General features: G+C 38.5%; 1 protein-coding gene across 1 annotated transcript in view; it reads right to left on the bottom strand.

The window, feature by feature from the left end:
* LOC137084316 (sialate:O-sulfotransferase 1) overlaps positions 1 to 22,135 on the bottom strand; it is a 34,274-nt gene extending 12,139 nt beyond the window's left edge. The window contains exons 1-4 of the mRNA XM_067450494.1: positions 21,743 to 22,135; positions 6,112 to 6,839; positions 5,817 to 5,931; positions 3,818 to 4,002 (exon numbers count right to left, since the gene is read on the bottom strand). Coding sequence (XP_067306595.1) covers positions 3,818 to 4,002; positions 5,817 to 5,931; positions 6,112 to 6,529 — 718 coding nt within the window. The 5' untranslated portion in view covers positions 6,530 to 6,839; positions 21,743 to 22,135. The remainder of the gene's footprint in view (positions 1 to 3,817; positions 4,003 to 5,816; positions 5,932 to 6,111; positions 6,840 to 21,742) is intronic.
* Positions 22,136 to 25,217: the final 3,082 nt, after the last annotated feature.

Below are 25,217 nucleotides of genomic sequence, written 5' to 3'. Positions count from 1 at the left end.
TGCTTTTATATTCACTTAAAATATATTAGCTTAAAACAACCACAATATATGTCTGCATAAATATATATTCATAATAAATATTTTCTGTATAACTAAATTTCCCCAGTGCTTCTGACAGCTAATTTCCAGCCAGCATTGTCTGTGAAACCAGTGGAGACACTGATTAAAATCATGGACAAACACCGGATGTGAGTGGATACTGTGATTTAAGACCATCATGACACTTTGTCACCTTTGCAGAGTAAACAAGCACTCTGTAACCGAAACCCCAGGGCTTTTGTTTGCCTCTCCAAATAAATGAAGAGGCCCCACAGACCGCCGTTTGCGTTTGAAGGGATCACAGGTTTCTTTGTGTGAGCCGTAAATGAGACACAGCTGCACGAAAACATCAAACAAAGCACTATTAAAACAGACTATGGCACAGTGGAGACCTGCAGGTCTCGGGTGAGCCTCTGAACTAAGACAGGGGCTAGACTGTTCAGCTTTACCAAAAACAAGACAGACCCCAGTCACTGATACAGGTGTGGAAAGGTGGTTCTAATTCTGCAGAATATTGTGCATAGAATATTCTTCACACAAAAATATGCTATGACCTATAAGATATAGTGCTCTTTTAGATTCATTTTCAATACTAATTAACTTATAACTTACCTATATTTTAAGTAAATGCTGTTCTTGTAAACTTTCTATTCATCAAAGATCCCTGAAAAGAATGCATCATGGTTTTCACAACACTATAATAAAAATAATCATCTCAGTTTCCGATTCAGTCGTGCATTTAAATACGGCTGTCAATCCAGAAACTTTGCAGTGTTCTTATCAGCATGTAAACTTGTATTTAAGAGCTGTCTTATTTGTACAATGAATCTCCTATTTACATCGTGTTTACACTTTGTTGGTTATAATGAAAGGATTCATAAGTGTGCGGCTCACTTTAACAAAACCTTGTGCTCTTTCTGCAGTGTTATGCGGATTCTGACTAACTCACTGACTAGCACCTCTGCTAGGCCAACAGATATGATTGGGATTGGCTTCAGTGCTCAACACTTCTAAAAACACACTGTAAAAAGAAACCTTTGACAAAATCCTCATTTGAAAACAGCGTCTATCAGCCGGCATCAAATATAACCAGGGCTCTGTACTATTGGTACTGCAGAAATGCTGGTTCCGTCAACTTTTTTAGTACCAACTGGTACCGTTAATACCTGTACGCTTGACAACCCTACTTTAGACAGCAGAAGAAAATGACAGAGATGGAACTTAGCTGTGTCATAACTCTGAATGTCATTGAAGAAATTGGTTTCTCCTTCACATTTACCATGTTTAGCAAAGTTAGCGTAACACTTAATCAATCATTTAGAGACATCTTCATGGCTTTTCTTTTGCATTACATAAACATCTTAAAACCAACAGCCTGAACAATGCACAAATCCCTCTTAACAAGACATTATTTTTTGGTACAACGGATAGCATTTTCAATTTAGGCCACAAAACATATGGTCAGTGCTTAATAGCTGTGTCTGTGAGTGTTATGCTGGGCCAAATCCAGTTGGCCTGAAACTGCACAGGGACATCGGGTCTGAACTCTGAGGTCCAACAGCATGTGGAAGAGACTGATGAAGGAACCAGTTTCAAACATATGGTCACATCAAAGCTCCACTGCCAGACTGTGGATTACCTGCAGAAGCAGCGCTGGGTAGATACGGCAGAAATATGCATTCATATTTACATTTATTCAACTGGCAGAAGCTTTGATCCAAATCCAAAATATGTCTATCTGTCTGTCTGTCTATCTATCTATCTACCTATCTATCTATCTGTCTGTCTACAAAATGACAGAAACCAGGATTTTGTATATATATATATATATATATATATATATATATATATATATATATATATATATATATATATATATATATATATATATATATATATATAGGTATATATATATATATATATATATATATATATATATATATATATATATATATATATAGGTATATTGACAGTAAAACTGTCCAGTAATCACGTGTGTTTGACAGACGTTTAGTGCGTACGCTCAATGCAAAACAGTGCATAAGCACATAAGCACGCAAATTAAATGTTTAACCGGCAAGGGTTTAAAACGTGGCTAAACAACACTTAACTTTAGTGCATATGATTGGATATTTGTTCAAATCAGCTCGTAGACTCCACAGGCACAGTCAAAAAGAGCCGATATAAACTGAGAGAAATATTTCAAACAGAGAGAAATGGAAATAATTACTTAAATAAAAAACAGGAAAAAACGCAATTCATCAGCGCATGTTGAACCTCAAAACGGTTCAATATTATATTGAGTATTGTGACATCCCTAATATATATATATATATATATATATATATATATATATATATATATATATATATATATATATATATATATATATATATATATATATATATATATATACAACATATCTTTCAAGAGAATATTCACATTAATTAATTAATTTGGAAGATGCTTTCATCCAAAGCAAGTTTTTTTTTAAATATATTTTTATCAGTGCATGTGTTTTCTAGGGATCGAACCCATGACCTTCATTGTCAAGACTATGTTCTTCCAGTTAGGCTTTATTTTTTTTAGCACATTAATTGCAGAGGCGATTTTTCTGTTCCAGAGAGCTGAGAGCTGAATGTTCATTTTTAAGACTTTGAGACTTATGTGTTTTTGCATGTTTTTATGACAATTTAAAAAAAAAAAGTTTTTCTCAGTCGCTTTGGTACTTTTTTTTTTTTTTTACTTTTTTGAAGTTGCAAATGCTTTGGTACATCCAAGCAAATGATTATGTACAATTCTCTGCTGTTTCCTACATTATTATTTGCTTATGTCTCTGTTGAATAGTCTCACCTCCCACAACATTTAGGCACAAGCTCATAGCATAAGTCTTTACATGCAAAATGGTTGAACAAGTTATCATAATTTGTCAAGCATATTTCTATACTTTCTATATTTCCATTAGACTTTTTTCTAAATCTGTCCTGAATTGGTAAATTGCTCCCAGGTGAATCTTGACTTTATCTAATGAAGGTGCTTCTCATGAAAAATCATGAGATTTTTATATATATACAGCACTGCATGTACAGTTTTTCCTATATGTTCACATTTCTTCTTTAGGTTTTTGTGTGTGTGTGTGTGTGTGTGTGTGTGTGTGTGTGTGTGTGTGTGTGTGTGTGTGTGTGTGTGTGTGTGTGTGTGTGTGTGTGTGTGTGTGAGCTATTCAGTGCTGTCTTTTCATTTCTGTATCTCAATGACATGTTCTGTCAATAAAATACAGTACAAACAGTAAGAGTGTAAATTTGAATCTTTTCCATTCTCTTGCAATTACACTCACACATACACTAAGATGTAACTTACAATTTACAATTGTCATCAAAACTTTAGCCATAGTTTCCATCAGAACATCCCTCCAGAGTAAACTGTTATATTGACAACATGACTAAAAAATTTGACTGTCTTATCTGTACACAATGACACAAAGACCTGTCATTCTGATGGCACTGACATGTTCATTGACACCATTATTTACTTTTGAGAGATGAACTAAGGATTTTGAGGAAGAGTGCTTTTGCAGGTTATCCATGGTGTTTTGCTATTTGTACAAATCGTTTTGAAAAAAACACTTACTGTTTTGCAAATTGTGAGTTTGATTCGAGAAATGTACCAAAGCGACTGAGAAAAACTGTAATATTCATTTTGTATGCTTCCCAATGCACTGGTAAAGCAAGCATGACAGGTTGGGAAGTTCTTAAGTAAACTAATTTCAAGCACTCACATCTCCGCTGGCCAGGAAGAACCTCTTCCACCTTGTAAATGGAGAGACGTGACACACCTCCACAGATTGAGCCCTTCTCGCCTTTGCAATCCAAGTTACACTCCTCCTCTTTCATCCGAGCGCTTGTGATGCGGTTGCCACAGTAACATTCGGTCCCATATTCAAGGCCAGCGAACTGGTAACCGCTGAGTAAAACAAAACATTCAAAATCGAATTATAATCACAAAAAGTGAGTCCCCATGGTTGAATACTAGCATTTATAATTATAGCGAATCCTTCAGAAATCATTCTTATATGCTGATTTGGATCTCAAAAAATATTTCCTATTATTATCATACCTGGCCAGTTATCTCACAGTAATGATCTTGTCCAGGAAGCTCCTGCACGCATCTCCAACTCAACTTTCATATGGGACTATCATAATTTTGTTCTATTAGATTGACAGCAAGTTGGCTAATGGTTGTGTTAACCACAACGATCATGCTCCTTTTGTCCTCTGGCCGTCTTGACTTTTTTGGAGGTTGTAAAAAGGTGCAGCAGGATTCCATTCAAGCATGTTGGTGTAGGGCTCAACAGGTATTAGCTTGAGCCCCTCTGCAAATTGTTTCCCTGATCCTCTGCTTGAAACATGGCACTGGCACTGCCATGGCAACCTAGCCAGGGACATTCCCACTGTTAATCTGTGCTCTGAATTAATCGCTCAGTCTGAGCAGACATGTACCTGCAGACACAGAGCTGGAGAAGATTTTCTCCCCGTCACCTATCTGAAGATTACAATACTGAGCTGGGATGCGAGATCTTTCTCTGTCTGAGCAGTCATAGAATATCAAGGAAAATATTACGGAAAATTCTTAGATATAATTAACTTTTGGCAGGTTCCTTAAGTGTGATTTCTTAGCATTAGAGGCTGATCCCATGTTTTTTTTATGTGATAACTTATGTGATACTTTTCGATGAACTACCATTTAAAAGTATATATACATATATATATTCTACAAGGATGTATTAAAGACAGTAAAGGCATTTACAGTATGTTATAAAATACTTTTTTAGCAGAAGAGACTTCTTTAAAAGACATAAAAAGAATGAGTCAAAAATATTACTGACTCCCACTTTTGAGCTTTATTTGGGCTTTGCAAACTTATTTTGCATCATTGTATTCTTCGTTTAAATTGTTTTCTTCGTTCCTTTACTCAATTATAAAATCACACAATTTAGTTTTAAACAGTTAGCAATATGCTAACAGGACTACAAAAAATGGCAAATCTCACAGAAAATCAATAGAAAATTATTTATAAAATTTATAAATATAAATTAAATATTATATTATGCTATACTCTAAGACATTTTCTGTACCTCCTTTTAGATTTTTTAAACATTTATTTTTTTCAAGTTTGTTTTTCAGGTAATGATGTTGGAGGTAAAACGGAAAACAGGACTTTTGCACTACCTTTAAGATTTCAAAACGGTTAATTATTATTTCCTTCACCATAGGAAATTACAATGTCAACTTGAACAAAGAAAAATCATCTCTAGCACATGTTAGGTTTCATGTTTTCTAATGGACTATCTGGATTCCCCCTGAACATTGCAAATGTCACCCAAGTAATTAAATAAGCTCTGAAACTTTGGGGTAATTACGGGAGGTCAGTCTCCCTCACACTTGTTCTCTGGTGGTCAATTATCTAACAGCCTAAGAACTAGAGAAAGAGTATACTCCATCACGGCCGATAGATGTTTCTCTTCCAGTATTAGCGAAGCCCAGGTCCAGAGCTGCGCTCCTTTAATTGGGCCTGATCCAATTCCCAGCATGAGCTCCGCCAGCTGGCACAGGGATTCACACTGCATGTTCTTTTCCCTAAACACTGTTTCATTATTTCATGATTTAAGATGAGCACAAAGGAGCCTCTAGACAACAGATGTCCATCTGCTTTTCGGTGACTCTACGATTACAACAAAAGCTTTGTGTATTTAACTGCACTATGTATTAACCGCATACCTTTCCGTGCAGGAGTCCTGACACAAGGTGCTGGTCATTTTCCGGAAGTCATAGAACATCATCCCTTTGAGTGCCCGGTCCTTGGCGTCATCCAGAAAGCAGCCGATGTACGTGCCTGACCGAAGAATAGCAATCGCATCACAAATTCAGAACGTGACCTTTTTCCTGTGCAAACAGATGGGAAGATTCTGCAGCACAGCTTGGAATCGAGATAATTGAGAAAATAAACCAATTATCATAAACAACCAATTTGTCATCCCGAAACGCACAGAGCTCATTTAGCACAGACTTTCACCTTTGTGTCGGATTTTTCTTTTCGGGAGAACTTTCTCCACTCTAGATGCTTCCTTTTCGGACATGAGGCTGTGGAACCAGCGGCGTCTCAGATGTCGGATTTCCTGGTTTCGAGAGGTCAGCCACTGTGGTCCAGCATTGTCGTCGGACAAAACGCTTTGGTATCCCACCATCTTGCCGTTGAGCCGTGCTCCCATTATTCCATAACTTGTCCGGAGGGCAGGCGCCTCCAGGGACCTGGGAGGAGATGGCAAAGACGGCAATGGAAAGTAACTGCTTGTCCCACGCTGTGACACCACCAATCCATGTCTCTGCAGAAGAAGAACACTTCCGGCCATAATGTATGCGACACCAAGGAACAAGAAGAGCAGCTGAGTCCGTCGTAAAAAGCGCTGAAGTCTGTAGAAGGGCTTTGCCATGTTCCCCTCCTTCCAGGTGAAGTGAAGACAAATGTATTCTACAGTTTCATGCTTCCATTGTTCAAACCAAAAAAAAGGGTAGAGATCTATTCCAGGTGCTTCATTCTCTGGAAAGCTCTACCACTGATATCTTATTCACATTCTGTTTAAAAACTCTTTGAGCGCAAAATTCCTCCGGCAAAAATGTCCCGCCGTTTACCTGTGAGAGGATTAAGCGAAAACTCAAGTGTGGCGTTACATCCCCTTGATGACAGAAGTACTTGTGGCAGAATGTACTCTGAGCTCTTACAGCTCAAAGACTTGGGGGAACCTGGTGGGAAAATAGAAAGCAGTTAGACGCAAGTCGAAGCACATCTTTCACTTTTTTTATTCTCAGAGATAGACCGGAGTGCTAGAGACAAGAAAGAAATATAGAGAGTGTGTGGCAGTTATTCTGGTAGTATGTCTCCATTAAGAGGAGAGAGCAGGGTTCGCTGGCTGGAGAAGCATTACCTGTTTGTGCTCCTGTCTGTCTTTATGAGTACACAACAAATGCGAAGAGTGTAAGAGCTAGGGTACACTACAGTCTCCCATTAGGGTGCAGATTATGGGGCTTACAACACAAAGGCAGTACTCACAAATTGTTGAGAATTTGTGCGTGTGTATAAAATTAAGTGAAATACGTGGAAACGTTATTTTTTAGAAGCACTTCGATGATTAGATGCATTTTCTCACTTTTTTTCCTTTGTAATATAACATAGTGCTTGTCTTGCTATCACCAGACCAAGGTCAATTTAAAATTGAACATTGGTCTGGGGAGTCTGCTCTGTATTTTCTACTGCACAAGGGGTGTGATCAACTGGCATTATTCAAATAACTTTGTACACGATTGGTTAGACCTTCAACCAATCAGACCACATGAGGTCAACAGGCAACGACCCAACGCCTGGGAAAACCCAGACAACTTCTGGCAAATTTAGATTTGCTCTGCAAGTATACTGGCAAAGAGCTCATTCAAACCCATTTCTAATCCGTTGAAATCGCAGCACCGATCAGAAACGTTGGGGCGGGCTTTACACAATGACAACAGCGCAGCGACAGTAACCGCCGTGGAACATCACACGTTCGAATCAGCTATAGTGTAAGCGATTTAAACTTTCCTTTTCGTTAAAATCAGAGCAAAGAACAACACTCGGCTCCCAGATGTGGATTACCCCGGTTACTTTGATGAGGAGGATAGGGAGTGTGATCATGACACCACACAGCAGCTTATTTCCTCAAACTAGATCTGCTAAACATGTAAAAAAGGTAAATAATTGTAAATAAATAACTAGCGTAACTATGCTCAAGTCTGAAATGTTCTAACACATCTGAAATGACTGAATTTGAATAAAGTTTGTGAAACGTAATTTTCCAAAGACCCCTTAATATTATAATTTTTTGGTCAAAATATTGTAAATCACGTTCTAATCACAATACAGTGCCTTACAACGGGAGCAAATGCGATCAGAGCTTGATGTTTTCTGTTCCACCGTCAATCCAAGATGTTTTAGATGCTATTAGGCTTTCCAAATTTGACAAAAATGTTGATGGAGTGGTGGTGGACACCAACTATTATCGTACTTCATATTCCTCAAATCACAGAGAATTGCTGTCTCAGATGTTTCTCCGTCAACTCTGCATACATCACCTTCTGTTGGTGACACCCTTTTGGAAAATTTGTCTATGAAGCTTTGCCAGACCATAACTCAGTTACTACTGAGAATGGACTACAAAAAATGGTAAAACTCACAGACAATTAATAGAAAATAAATTATGAGGCTGACTATCAATATTTTTGGAACATTTTATGTACCTCTTTTCACTGTTCGTTCTTTGTTCAATTTGCATAGACATTCTATCTAGCAAGACCATAATTTTGCACAGGTCATGTTTGAGGTAAAGAGGAAATTTGCACTACTAAATTTCAACACGGTTAATTATGATTGTCTTATTCGTAGCAAGTTACAATATCAATGTGAAGAAAGAAAATCATTCCGAAATTTTCTCAAATGAATTTTAATGTTTTTAATGTCTAAAATTCATTTTTAAGTCATGTAAAATCCATATTATCTGACTGACTGACTAAAATGTACTGCTGAACTAAGCCAAATAGTTCCTGGAATTTGCTTTTCCGCTTCCATTCACTTTAGACATTCTTGAAACTTTCAGCCCATTATTTCAGCTCCACTGAGAATCCTTTTGTGAGGCAAAAACTTGAAAAACATACCTTGTAACAAGTCTAACTGAACATAGAGGTGGGCCGTCCCTCACTTCCATTCATTCTTGCCAATCAAGCAAGTCTAGTTCTGCAGAGCCCACTGTGTGCCCCACATGCTCACCCAGTTTATTTGATCTGAAACAAGTTTGGGTCCACAGAAGATGAAACCACAGGCTGAGCCACACACTAATAATTACACATTAAATGCATGATCACCAGACCAGACTACACATGAATATGAATGTGGATTTGGTTTAATGCTTGAGAATCTAAGGCCAGATGAAGAGTAAAAATAGAATATCTAACCAGTTTTATTTCAACTGGTCTTCAAGTCAAATTGACCATATTTTTTTCTTAATAAATGTTTTTGTAATCAAATTGTATTTTGTTTTTCCTCTAAAATGACTTTCCTTCTTAACCGACATCACTTAGGATAATGTAAACCAACAGCTGTTTTCTTTAATCTTTAATCTCATTTCACAGCTTCATACTTTGATGTAAAAAATTCATTATTTTTAATCTGAGTCAGATCTTAATCAGAGATAACTAGGCCTGATGCAGCTCTTAATACAAGCAAAGCTTTGCTCACTGAACCCATTTTTTTTTGTCAGTGAGCCCCTGACTCATTCTTTTTAGGCCTAGTGCTGGAAAAAGACCTAAATTTGCATAAACGCTTGAGATGCAAGAGCGGGCTTCCTCGCCAGCACCAGAGGAAACCATAACTATGCGGCGGCTGAGAATGTCAATCAGCCTGAGGGCTCATTATTCTTCTAGCTATGAACAGTGAGTGACTGGCGTCTGGTAGTTTTCCCCCTTCTGCCAGTACACATGGCAACTTCTAACAAATCTCTCCTTTACAAGACAGAGTCTGCAATCAAAATAACACACATTGCATCTGCAATTCTGCACCGCTATTTATCTTATTTTCAAAATAAGTTTTAGACAGTTCTAGTACTGCAAGAAAAATATTTTTAAAACTGATGTTCTAATAAACCGTGTCATATTTAGCTATACTGTATGAATCTGTTCATTTGTATTATTTGCAGCAGAATGGTCTCATGAACAATTTTCTTTCCATGTATACATAATTCATAGCTTTTGAATAATACAAATATGAAAAGCTGCTTACATGTATATGAACCAGATTAACACAGAGCTGACAGCATAGATTAAGGAGTTGTTCACACAAGACATGCTTGTTGACAACAGCTAGACAAATTCGAGCAAACTTTTCAGCTAAAACTGGAAATCATTTTATGCATTCTGGCCATTCATTTACACACCAACAGCATTTTAGGGGACCTGAATAGGCAAACTTTTGTCGGGACCCTTCATCTCACTTTTTAACGCACAGGATACTGTTGATTTCAATAAGCAACCTTTGCTGTCATACACAGCCGCGTTGGGCATAATAATGTTATCGTCATGATAAAATTATATATTGGATTATGATTTTGCCGATTGTGAAATGGAGTGTGATTCTCAATTTTATCAGAAAGCATCATTTTATTTACATTTTTTTTTTTTTTTTACTTATGCTATTTAGACATGTTTTAACCATAGACTGTTAAAAAAAAAAAAAACATGGGAGTAGTGACGTCCGTGATGTCACCTGTAGGGTTCTGAGGAGCATTTTTGAAGCCTAAAGTCACCGCGTATCCCTCACGGATAACAGAAAATGGCCAAAGAGACAAGACATGGCTGGAGCTGAGGTGACGTGATGACTAACAGACAGCAGACAAACGGCTATCCACCTGTCACTCAAAGTGGCCACGCCCTTAATTATGCAGAACTTTAAGGTTTTATATTATTTAAACTAATGAGTTATAAAAAAAATGTTCCGCCCTCACAGTTGTCATGAAGTGTAAAATTAGCTGTATAGACCAAAACCGCAATTTGTACCAGGCTGTAAACATGTTTTTTTTTTTCTGCTATAAAGTTGGGAACTTTAACATGGGGCTCAATGAGATTTTGCTTCCTTCTGGAGCCTGTCTCTAGTGTCCAGTCGATGAATTGCAGTTTAAATCACTTCCGTATTGGCTTCAAGAGAAACTGGGGGAGGTTGCGGTTTGGTTTGAACACGTAACCCAACGCCATCCCTAAACCTACCCATTTGTGTATTATATGATATAAAACACAGGATATAGCAGGCAGATACGACTGCCGGCACAATTTATATAAAAAGTACAAATATTCCAGGTGTTCCGAGGCCAAACGTTTGTTTTGAGTGAAGAAAACCCCCAAAAGCCTTCAGCGTCTCCATCCGCCGGAGATCATGTGCACATTCAAAAATTGACGCCCAAAGAAACATTACATCAGATTTCATAGTGAAATTGCATTTGCTCGCGCATGTCTTGTGACCAACTGCGTCATTACGTCAGCTTTGATGGTAAAATGTCAATGGCTCTCGTGTGTCTCGTGACGATTAAGTATTGTGCATCTTTTGAATGAGATATGACTGACATCATTTCAGTTATTAAAACATTGAGATCAACTCTGTTCTTCTCAAAGATATTGTAGAGGGGTCCTGACCAAGTGTCAATATGTGACAAATTGGGAGTCATAACGTGTTTCGAAAACAGGCTTCAAAAACTATATGGATTTATCATCTCTGTGTAAACAACAAAAACACTAATTTGTGAAAACGGTGACATCATGCATACATTCAGCCCATTGTAATGCCTTTGTAATGTTTCTTTACACTGTAAAAAATTATTTAGAAAAAAAAGTTACCGGGTTGCCATAAAATTTTGAGTTCATTGAAATTAATATTTTGAGTTAATACAATGAACATTTTTTGAGATTCAACAACCTTAATTAAAATATTATTTAAAGATTGTGTAAGCATATTGTGTAATTGTGTGTGTTTTATTTCTGATGACGCAGTGAAACATGCCAAATAGTGTTATTTTCATGATTTATCAAAAAAAATGTATGTGGTTCAGATGCAATCATATTTTGAGTTTCTATTTATTAAACAAATTTCCTTTATTGTATCAACTCAAATGTTTTATTTCAATAAACTAAAAATTTTAAGGCAACCAGGTTACTTACTTTTTTAAGTTAAACCAACAAAAAACAAAAAAAAAATTTCTTACAGTGTACAAAGAGACATCGCCAACCATGGAAGACAAAGGACAGTGGGAGAGCCCATCCCTCCACCTCGGCTCATTGACCAGTCAGTTCCACCTGGGACTATCTTATGGCTTCAACAGGCTTCCTTGTCCCTCTGGCTCCCCCTTGGCCTGGCATGAATAATGAAGCATTTGTAGCTGTTTTTGCAAATCCGTGTGAAGGATTGTTTTGAGAACGTTGTCATATGTACATGAAAAAGGAAATACTTTTCAATTTTTAGTATGTCATTGCTGTGCAAACATACCCTGTAGAATTTGAACTGCACGCTAAAAAATGTGGCACTCATGGCATGAGATGCTAACAAACGACTTTGTGTTGTATGTTTTTCCCCACAGCAAATACTGGTATGGACCCAATGCAAATCATTTTAATTTATGCAATCAGTTCTATAACTATTTTTAATTGATCGACAACCAGAGTATATATTATACATCCCCTAAGATGAGTTATTGAATCTATAAATATATACAGTAGATATTGAAAAAAACAGGTACATAGAGCTATGTGTTTTGCCTCAGGGCAGATTCTGTGTTTTTGTATAGGCTCTTAGTGGGAATTTAATGTCAAAGCCTACTGACATGAATTATTATTTCTGTTCCTCTTTCATCTCCATCGAAAGTAATCAAATACTTATTACATTGTCTACCATTAGGCATAATGAAATCAAGATACTACAACTATCTACAGCCATGAAGTAAGGGATTACTCGTTTTCTCTGTTAATTAGTTAATTCTGGTGTAATTGAACTAAATATTGTAGAACAATTATATATAATACAACAGTGGAATTAACATCTAATTGGAAAGTCTTTTAACTTTAAAATGCATATGTTTAATGCATCCTTCACACATTTGTAATACTTTGGTCAGTTAATAAGAATAATGTATGTAGTTTTATATTATTAATTTGAATGAATTAAACATCTCATGTCTATCCTTGAATCACTTAAAGGGTTACTTCAGCGATTAGCATATGGCTTTCTATCTGTAGAAATCCTGGAGTATTTTCAAATGATCGATTTATTAGCTTAGCTGCTATGTTTGGGTTTGTTTTAGGGTTCATTATATGGTACATTATGATAGCTGATGCTCAGTGAAAATACCTGTTCAATGAAATCCTCTCAAACAGGTGATATGCCTACACTGTTTTGAAGAGAAGCTATGAATCCTACTCAAGGATTTTTCACCATAGATTTATTCAGTTGAAAATCTTTTTAAAAATGAACCTGCAATGAGGCCACGGTATGTTTATGAGAGATGAGTTTCTCAACATATTGGTAAACCAGAGCATTTGGCAGTAGTCCCAAGCTTTTTTTTTCTTTTTTTAAATAACTGTAATTAATGGAGCCAAAGGGAGGCGGCTCGATTAATTATAAGGACGGTCCGTTAATGAATGTTACAGCAGTGAGATGCGTGGGACACATAATTCATCTTATTTTATCTTTCCTTTTTACCCCGTTGTGTGCTTTCTGGTAAATGGTATTGCGCTTCACACAGAAACAAATGCATTTATGAATAATAATGCAGAGCCAAGGTCATTTCCATTTCCATTCAGGGAAGTCTGACGACTCTACGGTGCATTTCAGAGGGCATTAAGTTCGAAATTAAATGTTATTCGCCTTGATTTGATGTATTATTTATTAGACTTTTTTGCTGTTGCTCTATTGGCATATGCCTCAAAACTCTTGAGCTGTAATAGCACTGGTCTGAGTCTTCATTGCTGTTGGTGGACAGCAGCGAGCGGGTGCTGTAATGTCCAGACTGGTGCACTCATTTGTCTTCATCTGCTTTCCCAGCGTGTTATCATCTCACTTACAGCAGGGCAGCCACACTTCCATCTCAGAGGCTGATAGGACTGACCCTGCAGCTCAGATGCTGCTCATGAAAGCTTTCTTTTCTTTCATTTAAGCACCTCTGGTCATCTGGCTGTTATGTGCTCCTCTATAGTATCTCTGAATGAGGCATTTCAGTAAAAAAAAAATGTTTAAGCGAAGAAGTTTTCCACAGTCATAATCTTTCTTCTAAAGAGTGTCACAGTGGGGCGGCAGACATATGACAGGTGGCCCGCTGTTCCCCTGGCCCGCAGTGACCTCAATCTGTCCTCCTTTAATATATATTCAAGGCCAAATCCAAGAAATGAGATGAAAAGAAACATTTTCTATTATACTTGCTAAATGTATAAAAAAAAGTGGCAACTTGCAATTGTTACTGTAATGTGTTATTTCTACCTGGTAGCGCCTTTACATTCAGTGTAACCTAATGCATTTAGGTTGATTCACTGATGTTTAACTTGACGTTTAATTTAGATGTTACCAAATGAAGCCCATTTTTGATCACTTTTTACTCTATACCGCAGTCAGAATGACATCTCAAAATTTGTTAGTAGTAATGTGTGCTTCATATATTCTGTATATGTTATGGGAAATAATCGTGCTCTGCATCACACATCAGGGTTGAATCATCTAATCAAAGAGAATTCAAGACACATTTCCAACGGTTTGCTGATTGGCAGCCTGTCAGCGAATTTAAAATAATGTATGCAAAGATCCCAAGAGGAATCATGATGACTAATTAAGAGTTCACTTATCAAAATTGCCTTTGATTTAGCATAGTATTAGTTGGGGGGGGGGGGGGGGGGGATGCTGTTTCATGCATACTGAGCTTTTTACACTGTTAAAGACTTGGATTCCCATCCTAAACATAGACAAAGTTTCAAAAACTAATGTTGGGCGTTTGATGGAGTATTTCTGTGTTAAAAATACTCTTTCCGGTTTCTCACAAGTTTCGGAGAGTTTTTTTCGAGTATGGCTCAGCTTGACGTTAATAGAACGGAAGGTCCTTGTATGGGCCGTACGGGCTCTTCTCCCGGTAGGGTGCGCGCGCGCGTGACTAGAGCGAGAGAGGAAATGCACGCCCATAAACACGGCTCTCAAGCTGCAGATCCAGTCGTCCGTGAACACTTATGTTGGTTATAGTCCGCGCTGCGCTCCACTTCATTCCTCCACTTTGACATTAAGCGACTTCAACGCTTCAGCACAGCATTCCGGGAAGGCAGCGCTGCATTTGAACCGATTTGAACGCAGAAATGACGGGAAGCTTCACAACATCGCTTCAGTCGCATCGCAAAGTGGATCTCCACACTCCAAGAAGTGTGTTTTTGACGGAGCCGTCCCAGCGATAAAGGTTTGGTCCTGCTTTGGAAGCAGCCGGTGAGTAAAACTGCTTTAAATGTCTATGCTTTTGCTTATCTTTGCGTGAGTAAACATCAGTAAAGGACACGATCGCGTGCTTCGTCATTCAAATGCGCTAACGGACTTCATTGTTGTTCTATATATAAGTTAACGTTACACTAGTCTGACGTGCAAAACCGTTTTGCTTGCTTCTGCTAAGGTTTACGTTAGTCGCATACAATAGTCCATAAACCGAATCATGTCCTCATAAACTGCGAGTAAAGACACACAAATGTTGACAGGCTACTAAATACAGTACATACCACAGAGACGGACATTCTGCTGTTGCTGTTTCTATTTCAGCCTCCGAATTAGATTCTGGATCATTATCTATTAGCTGAGATCGATAGCAAGGGTTTCTCCACGCTTGAGGACGTCACCGCTTTGCGCATTCGTCATTCTTTAGCTCCGCCCACACGATATGCCTCCAGGCACTCGTTTTTTTCCGGAAAGACTCGGTACAGCCCATATTTCTTTTATAAATATAATAAAACTAAGGACTTTTCGGAGATATGAAGGTGGCAATACTACTCTATAGGTACTCAAGATTGACATGAGATTGACTGAAACTGAGTGTTTCACCTCCCCTTTAAAGGAAAGGAAAATAAGCCAAAAATTATACACCATGCTTTAGTTGAGTGTATTTCATATCAAATGATTATACTGCCTATATTTTGCAGAAGATGTGTCCATCTGATTCGAAAAGCAAAGCTTAAATGACTAAAGAGATCATGCGTAATACTTAATCCAAATCCTCTGAAGAAAGAGGAACCTCCAGCTGTGAGCTGAACTGCAGGTGATTGTCAATCACTTTATTTGCTGCCTACTCAAACTATTGATCATTCACTGCAGGGATTGATTTCACTGCAGTGTCCAAAAGCTCCACAAAAACTGAACTGTTATTTGTTGTTAATTTGGTCCAATTTTGCTTTTGATCCAACTGAGCTTTTGGTTAAAACCCATAAAGCCTGTTGCAAAGAAAGTCACACACATGTGTATTACTCGTTATTTTGGATATGTTTCAAACATAATTTTACATAACAGACAATCATTTGACTGGTTCACCTCCAGTATTTACTGGACACTTACAGCGGCAAGAGAGGATGGGAGATAAATTTGACAATGCATTAAAATTTTGTTAGGAATAGTCTGTCTTTGATTATTTATGCTTTGTGTTGCTTGAGGCACATTTACATTTGGAGATTTATAGCCAGGCCATAAACAAGGCACTATAACTAAAATTCGCTCAATAAATGCTGGCTGAAAAGATGGCGACTGCTGGCCCCTGGACACCGGTTTATTGACCACTAAACTACAACGGATGCATGCACGAAGCGTAGTCGAAGTACTGACACTGGAGCACTTTAACACCCACAGACCACAAACAAGTAAGTGTGATCATTCTGTGGCCTCTTCTGGGAGATAAAGCAAGTCCAGGCAAACCCCATCACACACATGCATTCGGAAGTCCTCGAACAAACTGACAAGACTGCAGCATTTTTTCCATGTATTTTGCAGGAACTCATCACCATCAGCTGCAGAGGATGACACTGCATTCCAAGAAACATAGCCCTTTCTTTCTCGACTGTAATGTCTTCATTTTTTTTTCTCCAGCTGCTGCAGTAAGTAAATGTAGTGGTTTCTCATCACGAATGGACTGTGAAGTCTTTCATCTGTACAGACTCTGCTTCCTGGTTCTGTACAATGAAATTTAACAAGCTGCATTATCACTATCCTTTTCCTACTTTTGTTAGTTCCCAACAGTAAAAGTATTATACAAGCCCTTAAAGTGATAGCAGGAACACAGGATAGCAGGTTTTTTTGTTGTTTTGTTTGTGACATCTCTTTTCATATTTGATGATTTGTTTTTTTTTTATAATCGCGGGAAGTATATTTTCCATCATTTTGCGAGCTGGTGATGAAGAAAACTGTCACGTCACATAGAAAAATGTTACCTAAAACGCAAGCCCGTAGATATCGCACGTGCTATCTGCAAACTTTGCATGAGAGTTATGCCATAGAAGAAGTCTCAAACCACGGGCAACAATTTCCTGAAAGTGAAAGCAAAAACTGACCAAACTTCTAGCACCTATCACTGCTTTAAAGGTGCATTCATTTGAAGATAAGGGCAAGATTAATCTATCTCAACATAATGCCCAAACATAAGCGGTATATCAACCATCTTAATTTTTTGGCTAAGTAATAAGCTAAGGATCAATATATTTGATTAAAGAAATGTTTTATTTTCACTGATGACTGATTGTTGTGTTTTGTTCGTACTTAAACACTATTATAAGGCCTAAATATTTTTTGTGATTGTATTGTTATTTGTGCCATCAAAATGTTTTGTTAATGTGCTATGGAAGCAAAATGCTAACGAACAACAAAGCTGTTTTCGCCTTGGTTTAAACAACAACCGTATGAATGATGCATTTCTTTCATAACAAGCACTCTTTCAAATTTGTGAATATTATCTAGCATTTTGGGATGTACTTTTGTAGTCTGTTTAAAAAATATTTTTATCGAGTCCTCAGTCCTCATATTCGTGTCGATGACGCAAGTGTGGTTATGTGATGTTTGTTATGAAATTAGGGAAAATTCGAATTAATTGTAAGTCAAGTTAATTGTTATATTAGTAATGCAAGGAATAACTGACTGTGGACCGTTAAATTATTAGAGAAATAATGCAAACCCAAGGTAGTAATGCGGCCATGACGCGTAGAGGAGTGTACATTATTTTTCTAATAATTCAACAGCACAGAGTAAATTATTCCCTTTATACTATATGGTTACCACAACTCAAACATTGTTCAGAGGATTTATTTCAAGATGTTCACATTTGTCAGGTTTTGTCCTTAAAACGATCTTGTGTCCAGGACTAATTTCTTAGGCATCTTAAACCAAGCCTCCATTGCTAATTCCAAAACATACTTTCAGAGCGAGTTAAGGAGGCTTGAGCCACTGATAGCAGACTAATGCATTTATTAATGCAGTAAATTGTTGTTGTGAGAGAGAGAGAGAGAGAGAGAGAGAGAGAGAGAGAGAGAGAGAGAGAGAGAGAGAGAGAGAGAGAGAGAGAGAGAGAGAGAGAGAGAGACCTCATGCTCAGCCTGTGCCTCTCTTTCAACAGTGTTCGGCAGCAGCATTCTACTAATACAAAACTGTATACAGCTCTGTTATTACCTTGCTAATGAGAAATGTCATGTAGCTTTTAAGTTGCGAATATTTTACTGATAAAACATCAGCACTGACAACATGTTTCTGTGCAAGTGTGTGTCCACACTTTACATGTGTGCATTAAAGTGGGAGAGCAGAGAGTCTCTGACTATCGATGATACACACTGATACACACAGCCCTATTAACTGGTGCAATTAATGAAGTAATGTAAGACATTATTGATCATGACATCCCCATCCAATCTGCACAGAGTGAACACCAAAGCCAGAGTCCCACAGTGAGTCTGACCAGGCATGTGAGCCGGCAACATAATCCATCTGCCTTTACGAGGCCATGGAGGAAAACCACATCAATACTCATGCCGCTGAAGGTTTGCTAAGTTTGGCCTCTGCAGTTTATTATGAAGATCTGGAACACAATACTTCCCTGAATCTCCCATCCCCCACTGGTCCTGTCCAGCTCCAAGTTTTTTTTGCGTATCAGCTGATCCCACCCGGCTCTAAGTCTCCTGTGCCTCCATAGATCTCACCCAGCCTTCCTCTCCCGTCTACTCTTCCAAAGCCAGCCAGTCCGTCAGCACCATCTCCGCTGTTTACCTTTAGCCTTTCAGCTCCTCCTCTGACTCCACCCTACTGTGTGAATTTGCCTCAGGACTTCTGGTCTCCAGCTCCAGCCTTGGCAAGAGGATCCCCTGGATCTGCCTACAGTGGGAGAGCCCATCCCTCCACCTCGGCTCGTTGACCAGACAGTTTCACCTGGGACCATAGTCCTTATGGCTTCACCGGGCTTCCTTGTCCCTCTGGCTCTCCCTTGTTCTGACATCGCCTGCGACATGGACTTCCTGGTCTTCAGCTGTGCTTCACCCCTTTGGCTCTTGCCTCCTACTTCCCTCTGGCTTCATCTTGGTTCTTAGTCCCACCAGCTCCACCTCAGTCTTCTGGCACCCTGGCTCCACCTTGGACGCTAGTCCCTGTGGCTCCGCATGCTCAGTCTCTGTCAGTCATCCCCATGGTTTAGTCATCCAAGTCTCCACCATAGCTCTTTCCATCTTCAACTCTGCCATGGGCTTTCATCATGGCTGTATTCTGGGTCCCCAACTGGCTACTCCTGCTCTCCTCCCTTGCTCCTCCCACCATCATCACTGCCACCATATCCTGTTTCATGCCAATAGCCCCCTCCAGAGCCCCCACCCTCCCTCCTCAGTTGGACTGTTATGGCGCATGCGCTTTGTTTGTTTTTGTTTTTACTGTTTTCTATGCTCGTCTTGCATGAGTTCCCAGTTATCATTAATTTACTTGGTTGTTAATTAGTTCCTGAACCTGTTTTTTTTTTTTTCTTTGATTGCTCTTCTTGTGTTTTTAAGCCCTGAGTTCATTGTTCAGTGTCATCTTTAGTTAAGTTGTTGTGCTTTTTCTCGTTGATATTCTCCTGTTTATTAAAGACTATCTTCAATCATCATGCAATTCATTACAGCCACCCTTTATAACAAGATGATGAAGAAGAGTGTTAGGATATCATATATCTAGATGCATCGTGTAGGAAAACACACTTTTTGTATTTTAAAAAATGATTCAAAAGTAGATCAAGTTACACGCAAATAAATTACATCCGATTATTTTGAGTGTTTTCCCCTTGTTTTTAATGATAAAAAAGAGCAGTAAATAATGTAGACAAACACGTTTTAAAATCGAGTTGTGCAGGGTTTAACTGGTTCCAAACCTCCTGCAAGTTATTTGACAGCTCAAGATCAAAATTACAACATGGTTCAACGACTTTCCAAAATATGCAAATAATTAATAATGGCCATGGCAAAAACAGTCAGTTCAATCTATTTAGAATGCTTTGGTCAGTTTTGTGAGACCACAGGAGACGGAAGGGAAATAAGTATGTCCCTTGCAAACAGTGCAAGAAAAAGTGTCAGAAAAAAAATTCCAGAAGCATAATCAACCCCCTCCATGCATGCATTCATTATTTAGAATAGGTTTTAGCGAGGCTGGAGAATACTGCAGTCACCAGTGGTTGGAAACCATGGGAAACCAAAAGGGGAAAAGACAACCTAATCAAAATAATATAAAGATATTTATTTGAATTGAGACCCGGTTCAAGGCTGAATAATCACTTTATCTGCCTGCTTCAGTTAGCTTAAACTAAGTCTCACTGTAATTATTATTCAGAGACTTGACCTTGTAGTCAGAGATGTAATCAAATGCTAAAAAATAAAATTAAAATAAAAAGCCTGTGAGATTTTTTTTTCCCAAACATGTAAAGGTCTCCCATTTCTTTCATAGCATATGCAGCTGTAAATATATTTATAATTTAGGTACAAGTTAACACTTTTTTTGGGGGGGAAGCAGTGAGAAAATGTAACAAAAGGGACACTATGACATACAGTAAAAGCACACTGATGCAATGCAATCATAAGGGATTATGTATTCATACATAATTCTATGGCAGATGCCTCTCTGGAGACGAGGGGGTTTGCCCCATAGGCGGTAAATGTATGCTGCTGAAAGGTCAACCATGACAAAATGATCTTGATTGAGCCTGTGAGACATGAATGCTGAAGACTGACTCATTTACAGTCAGTCTGGATATATTCCTTTTTCATGACCATAAAGAACCGATATAATGATGAAGGATGAGGGAAGGAAACCCTAATGAAATCTATGGCATCTGGGCGCACTCAAAAGACACATGTTAGTCCAGTTCATCAGATAATTCATGGACAAATCCTATCACTGCTGGGCAAATTATATTTATACACAGAACTTCATATACCTAGTATAACAGTTATCTGTTGAATCACAAAGCAAACACATGCTTATCAATGGTCAATAAAAAATATTGCTAATTTTTTGAAAAAGGTTTATGCCCAGGGATCCCGCTTTTAGACTTTCATTCAACCCAGAATCATCGAATTGTATGTATAGCCTGCAATATATATATTTATATTTAGCCTACAATATATATATATATATATATATATATATATATATATATATATATATATATATATATATATATATATATATATATATAAGCTGTTGTTCACTTCTGAGAGGTTGGATTTAGTCAGTTACACAAACACAGCAATTTCTTTAAATCTAAAACACAATTTCTACTTTGTATAATATAAAGGAGTAGTAGCTACAGACTGCATACACTTAATATTTATGAATCTGAGCACAAATCCTAAAAGCAGAACGGGCAAGATCAGTCACATCAGTCATAAACACTTGTTTGCATTAATTTGCACAAAACTGCCCATGACTTTAATATATATGGTGTATAAAAGTGACGGTTTATAATTTGCACAAACTTTGGAATGCATTTAGTCAAAAGCAATAAAACACGTTAGACTAGAAACATACTTTTGTTGGGAGAAAAGGTTTTTTAGGCTTTCTTTTTTAAAAGCCTACGAAATTCTCTTACCTTCATCAACTACCCCTCGGCAGTGAAGAATACAAATCTTGAAGCATATTAAATGTATTTTCAGAGATTTCCTTGGGTTGAATGTCTCTTCATGAACGCGAGCATCTCTTTCATCTCTGAGGCGAGCCGCATCTCGCTTTCTCACTCTGTTTTGCTATTTTGCTCCACTTGATGTGTGTCACTAATCCTCTTGCATTTTCTTATTTTGCATAGCTGTGAAACCACTATAACAGCGATAATCCTTATCTAAATCCGTTGCCGTGTCCCCTTCCCTTTGCAGTCCCACGTTTCTCTGTGTGAACGCACGTAAGAGCCCAGCTGTTTTTAAGTCGGACAGCGCTGCCCGTGTGCGCATGCGTCAAAGAAGAGAGCGAGCACCAGACCACACCATGAGGGGAGACTTGGGACCGGAGCATCAGTAGCACTTTCAAGGAATCCGTTACTCAATGAGACGTACATGTAGGGGGGAGACCGTAAAGTGTGTAACACGGCCTGAGTTGTAACATCACTAGTTGAACCAATTAGAAATGAGCTACGGGGTGACCTCACTATCATACATGGATCCTAAGGTAAAAGTAGATGTGCCCATGCAAAACACTGAAACATTTACAGTAGATTAAAAAATATTTTAAGTCTGTAATGCACTTTGAGCATATGATTTGATTTGTAATATTCTAAAGCAACATCCTTTTTCTCTCTTTTTTGATAATATGGCATGAAATCTCGTCTCAACACATTTATAGCCTAATGTTTAATGCTCTTCTTTATTTTGCAATTTAATCTGAAAATCTTGAAAACATTTGTTTTGTCATGTTTATGCATATGTTTAAAGTCGAATGTTTTGTGTCTATTTGTTAATAAGTGTTATTTTTGTAATTCATTTTTTTTTTTATTCATTTCAATTATTAATTTGGTGAAGCATCATCATTCTGCACATGCTAAAAGTAAGCCTGACAAGCCAGACCCACATCAAGATGTTTGGTCTGGGAACTCACCATTGACAGCTCAATCCGAGGGGAGGGATAAACGGTTGTCTTTCAAACTCCCTCTGCAAGTGATAGGATAGCACTACAACCAACCAGACCGTTCTTTGTTCTTTTCTTAAAGAAAAGCTTAACTCCAAGTGGCCAAAGCCGATTCCAAAGGCCGCTGTACACCAGCTTCTGTGTTTATAAGTAGCGGAACAACTCTGCCGCCATTATGCTAAGCCCGACTTTATACACGATGTGATTGGTGAGTTTGGTTTTCCAGTTCGCAAGCCAACGGAGAGTTGCTAGATGACACTCGCTGCAAATTAGATTTGTTCTTAAAAGGGATCATTTCCCCATTATAAAAATAAATGTGAAATTAAATGAATTCATACCCTAGTGAAATATACTAGCTCAAAATAGACCATTCATGGCTAGAAATGATATTATAAATATACTAAAATATACTATAAACACTGTTGGTATTACCCTATTTAAAATGGAATAAGTAGTGTAGCTATTTCAATTACTTTATTAAAGTCCTTATGAAATCAAAATTGACCTTATTTACTTTGTTGGCACATATTAAAGGTCTTAGGGTGAACAATTAATCCGTACAAGTTAATATACAGAAACCAATTGTTTGTCTCGGTAATATTTAATCAAAATCTGAGAAATAACTTCCAGGTCTGGAAACAGCTTCTCAGATGACTGCAGTTTGATGGCTTAGGTTTGAAAATGCTTAACCGCTCCCCTCCAACCGCTAGTCTGCTATGAGCGTGAGATGGAGAGGAGGAGCGCTGAAGTATTCTGTTTCACTTAGAAATACGTCACAGCACTGAAGAAAACTTGTCCTGTCCTGTCTTGTGTGCACATGTGGGTTTGTTTCTAAGCATGTGCTCCTGTCATTGTCTGATCCCTCCCCCCTTGTTATCTGATTAGTGTTTGATTTCTCCCACCTGTCCCCTCTTGATTTCTTCCCTTTATAAGCTCCTTCTGTTTGTCAGTCGGTGTCGGATCCTTGTTTCATGTCTGCGTCTCCTGTTCCCCCTTTGACTTCGTTTGGTATTTTTTTGAGTTTTTGTTTTATGTTCCATTATGTGTTTAGCCCCCTCGTGGGTGTTTTGTTTTGTATTTATGTTTAATTTTGTTAATAAATTATCATTTTACCTGCACTTCTTCCCCCATCCACCGCCCTCGCACCATCTTCCATTGACTGTGACGTGACATAAGGATCCGACCATCTGAGGACTCAGCAGGACTTGTTTTTTGTTGTTTGTTTTCTTCTCTTTTTTTACCTGATGGAGTTTGGGAACACCTAAATTCTAAGTACTTCCGGCAACGGGTCGGATGTACAAAAGTTTGCAGGCCTGTTCCTCAAGGCGGTGGAACATTTTGGGTTCAACGAGGCAGAGTGTAAGGAGACTTTTAACCTCTGCCTTGACATGCCCCTCTGTCCAGTGGTGATGGAGAGGATGGGGAGTCTGGGATGGATTCTGGGAATTTGTCGACCGCCTTGGCCCCAGACCTTCCATGGTCCCAGTTCTGGTGGGTCGTATTCCGGTGGGTCGTATTCCGGTGGATTGTATTCCAGGGGATCGTGTATTGGTGGTGCCTGTTCCAGTGGTCCTGAGACCGGTGGTCCCGAGGCAGAAGAGGAGAAAGGTTTCCTCCGCGCCCGTTCCGGTGGTCCCTGTGCAGTCGTATCATGTTCCGGTGATTCCTTTGCCGGTGGATCGTGGTTCCTGTGCCGGTGGATCGTGTTCCGGTGGTCCCTATGCCGGTGGTCCGTGTTCCAGTGGACCCTGAAACGGAGGAGGATAAGTAAGTCTCCCTCCGTGCCTGTGCCGGTGGTCGCTGTGCCAGTGGATCGTGTTCCGATGGACACTGCTCTGCCCGCGCCGACCCGGCACCCTGCTTTGCCAGGAGCCGCCTGGATGCAGTGGGCCGCACTGGCCGCTTGAACTTTGTGGGCCACCATGGCTCCCTGAATGTTGTGTCTTCCCCATGCTTCCCTTGTTGACCCCTCCCTTGTCTGTTCCTTCTTTTTCTGTTTCCCCTGTCCCTCCCGCCCCGCCCCACATTGCAATGTGACAATGTGGATTGTAACAGGCAGACATGGAGCGCTGCAAATTCAAACAAGAGAACCAATCAAAAGCATCAGAACAGCATCCTAACGGATTAGTTACATTTATTTTAATTCAATTACGCAACACTGTTAAAATGTAACTTCCCAACACTAACTATAAATAATTATACTATTTCCTTACAGATTGATTAAGTTAGTTCATAAAATAACACTTCATGTTCTCCCATATGATCTGTCCTTCATACTTTATATCATCTTTTCTGATTTAGCCCGTAATAACAAAGCATGGCCATAACCACCATAGTAGATGAAAGTTAGTCTTCAATATGGAACATTTCATTATACCCTAACATATTTTTTTTTCTTTCAAAGTTAATAAGGCTCAAAATGTGATGCCATGATATACTTAGATAATTAT

The sequence above is a fragment of the Pseudorasbora parva genome, chromosome 8, assembly GCF_024679245.1.
Source record: "Pseudorasbora parva isolate DD20220531a chromosome 8, ASM2467924v1, whole genome shotgun sequence".
Classification (NCBI taxonomy): Eukaryota; Metazoa; Chordata; class Actinopteri; order Cypriniformes; family Gobionidae; genus Pseudorasbora; species Pseudorasbora parva.
Note: the sequence above shows the minus strand (reverse complement) of the source record. Positions and strands in the feature narration are given on the sequence as shown.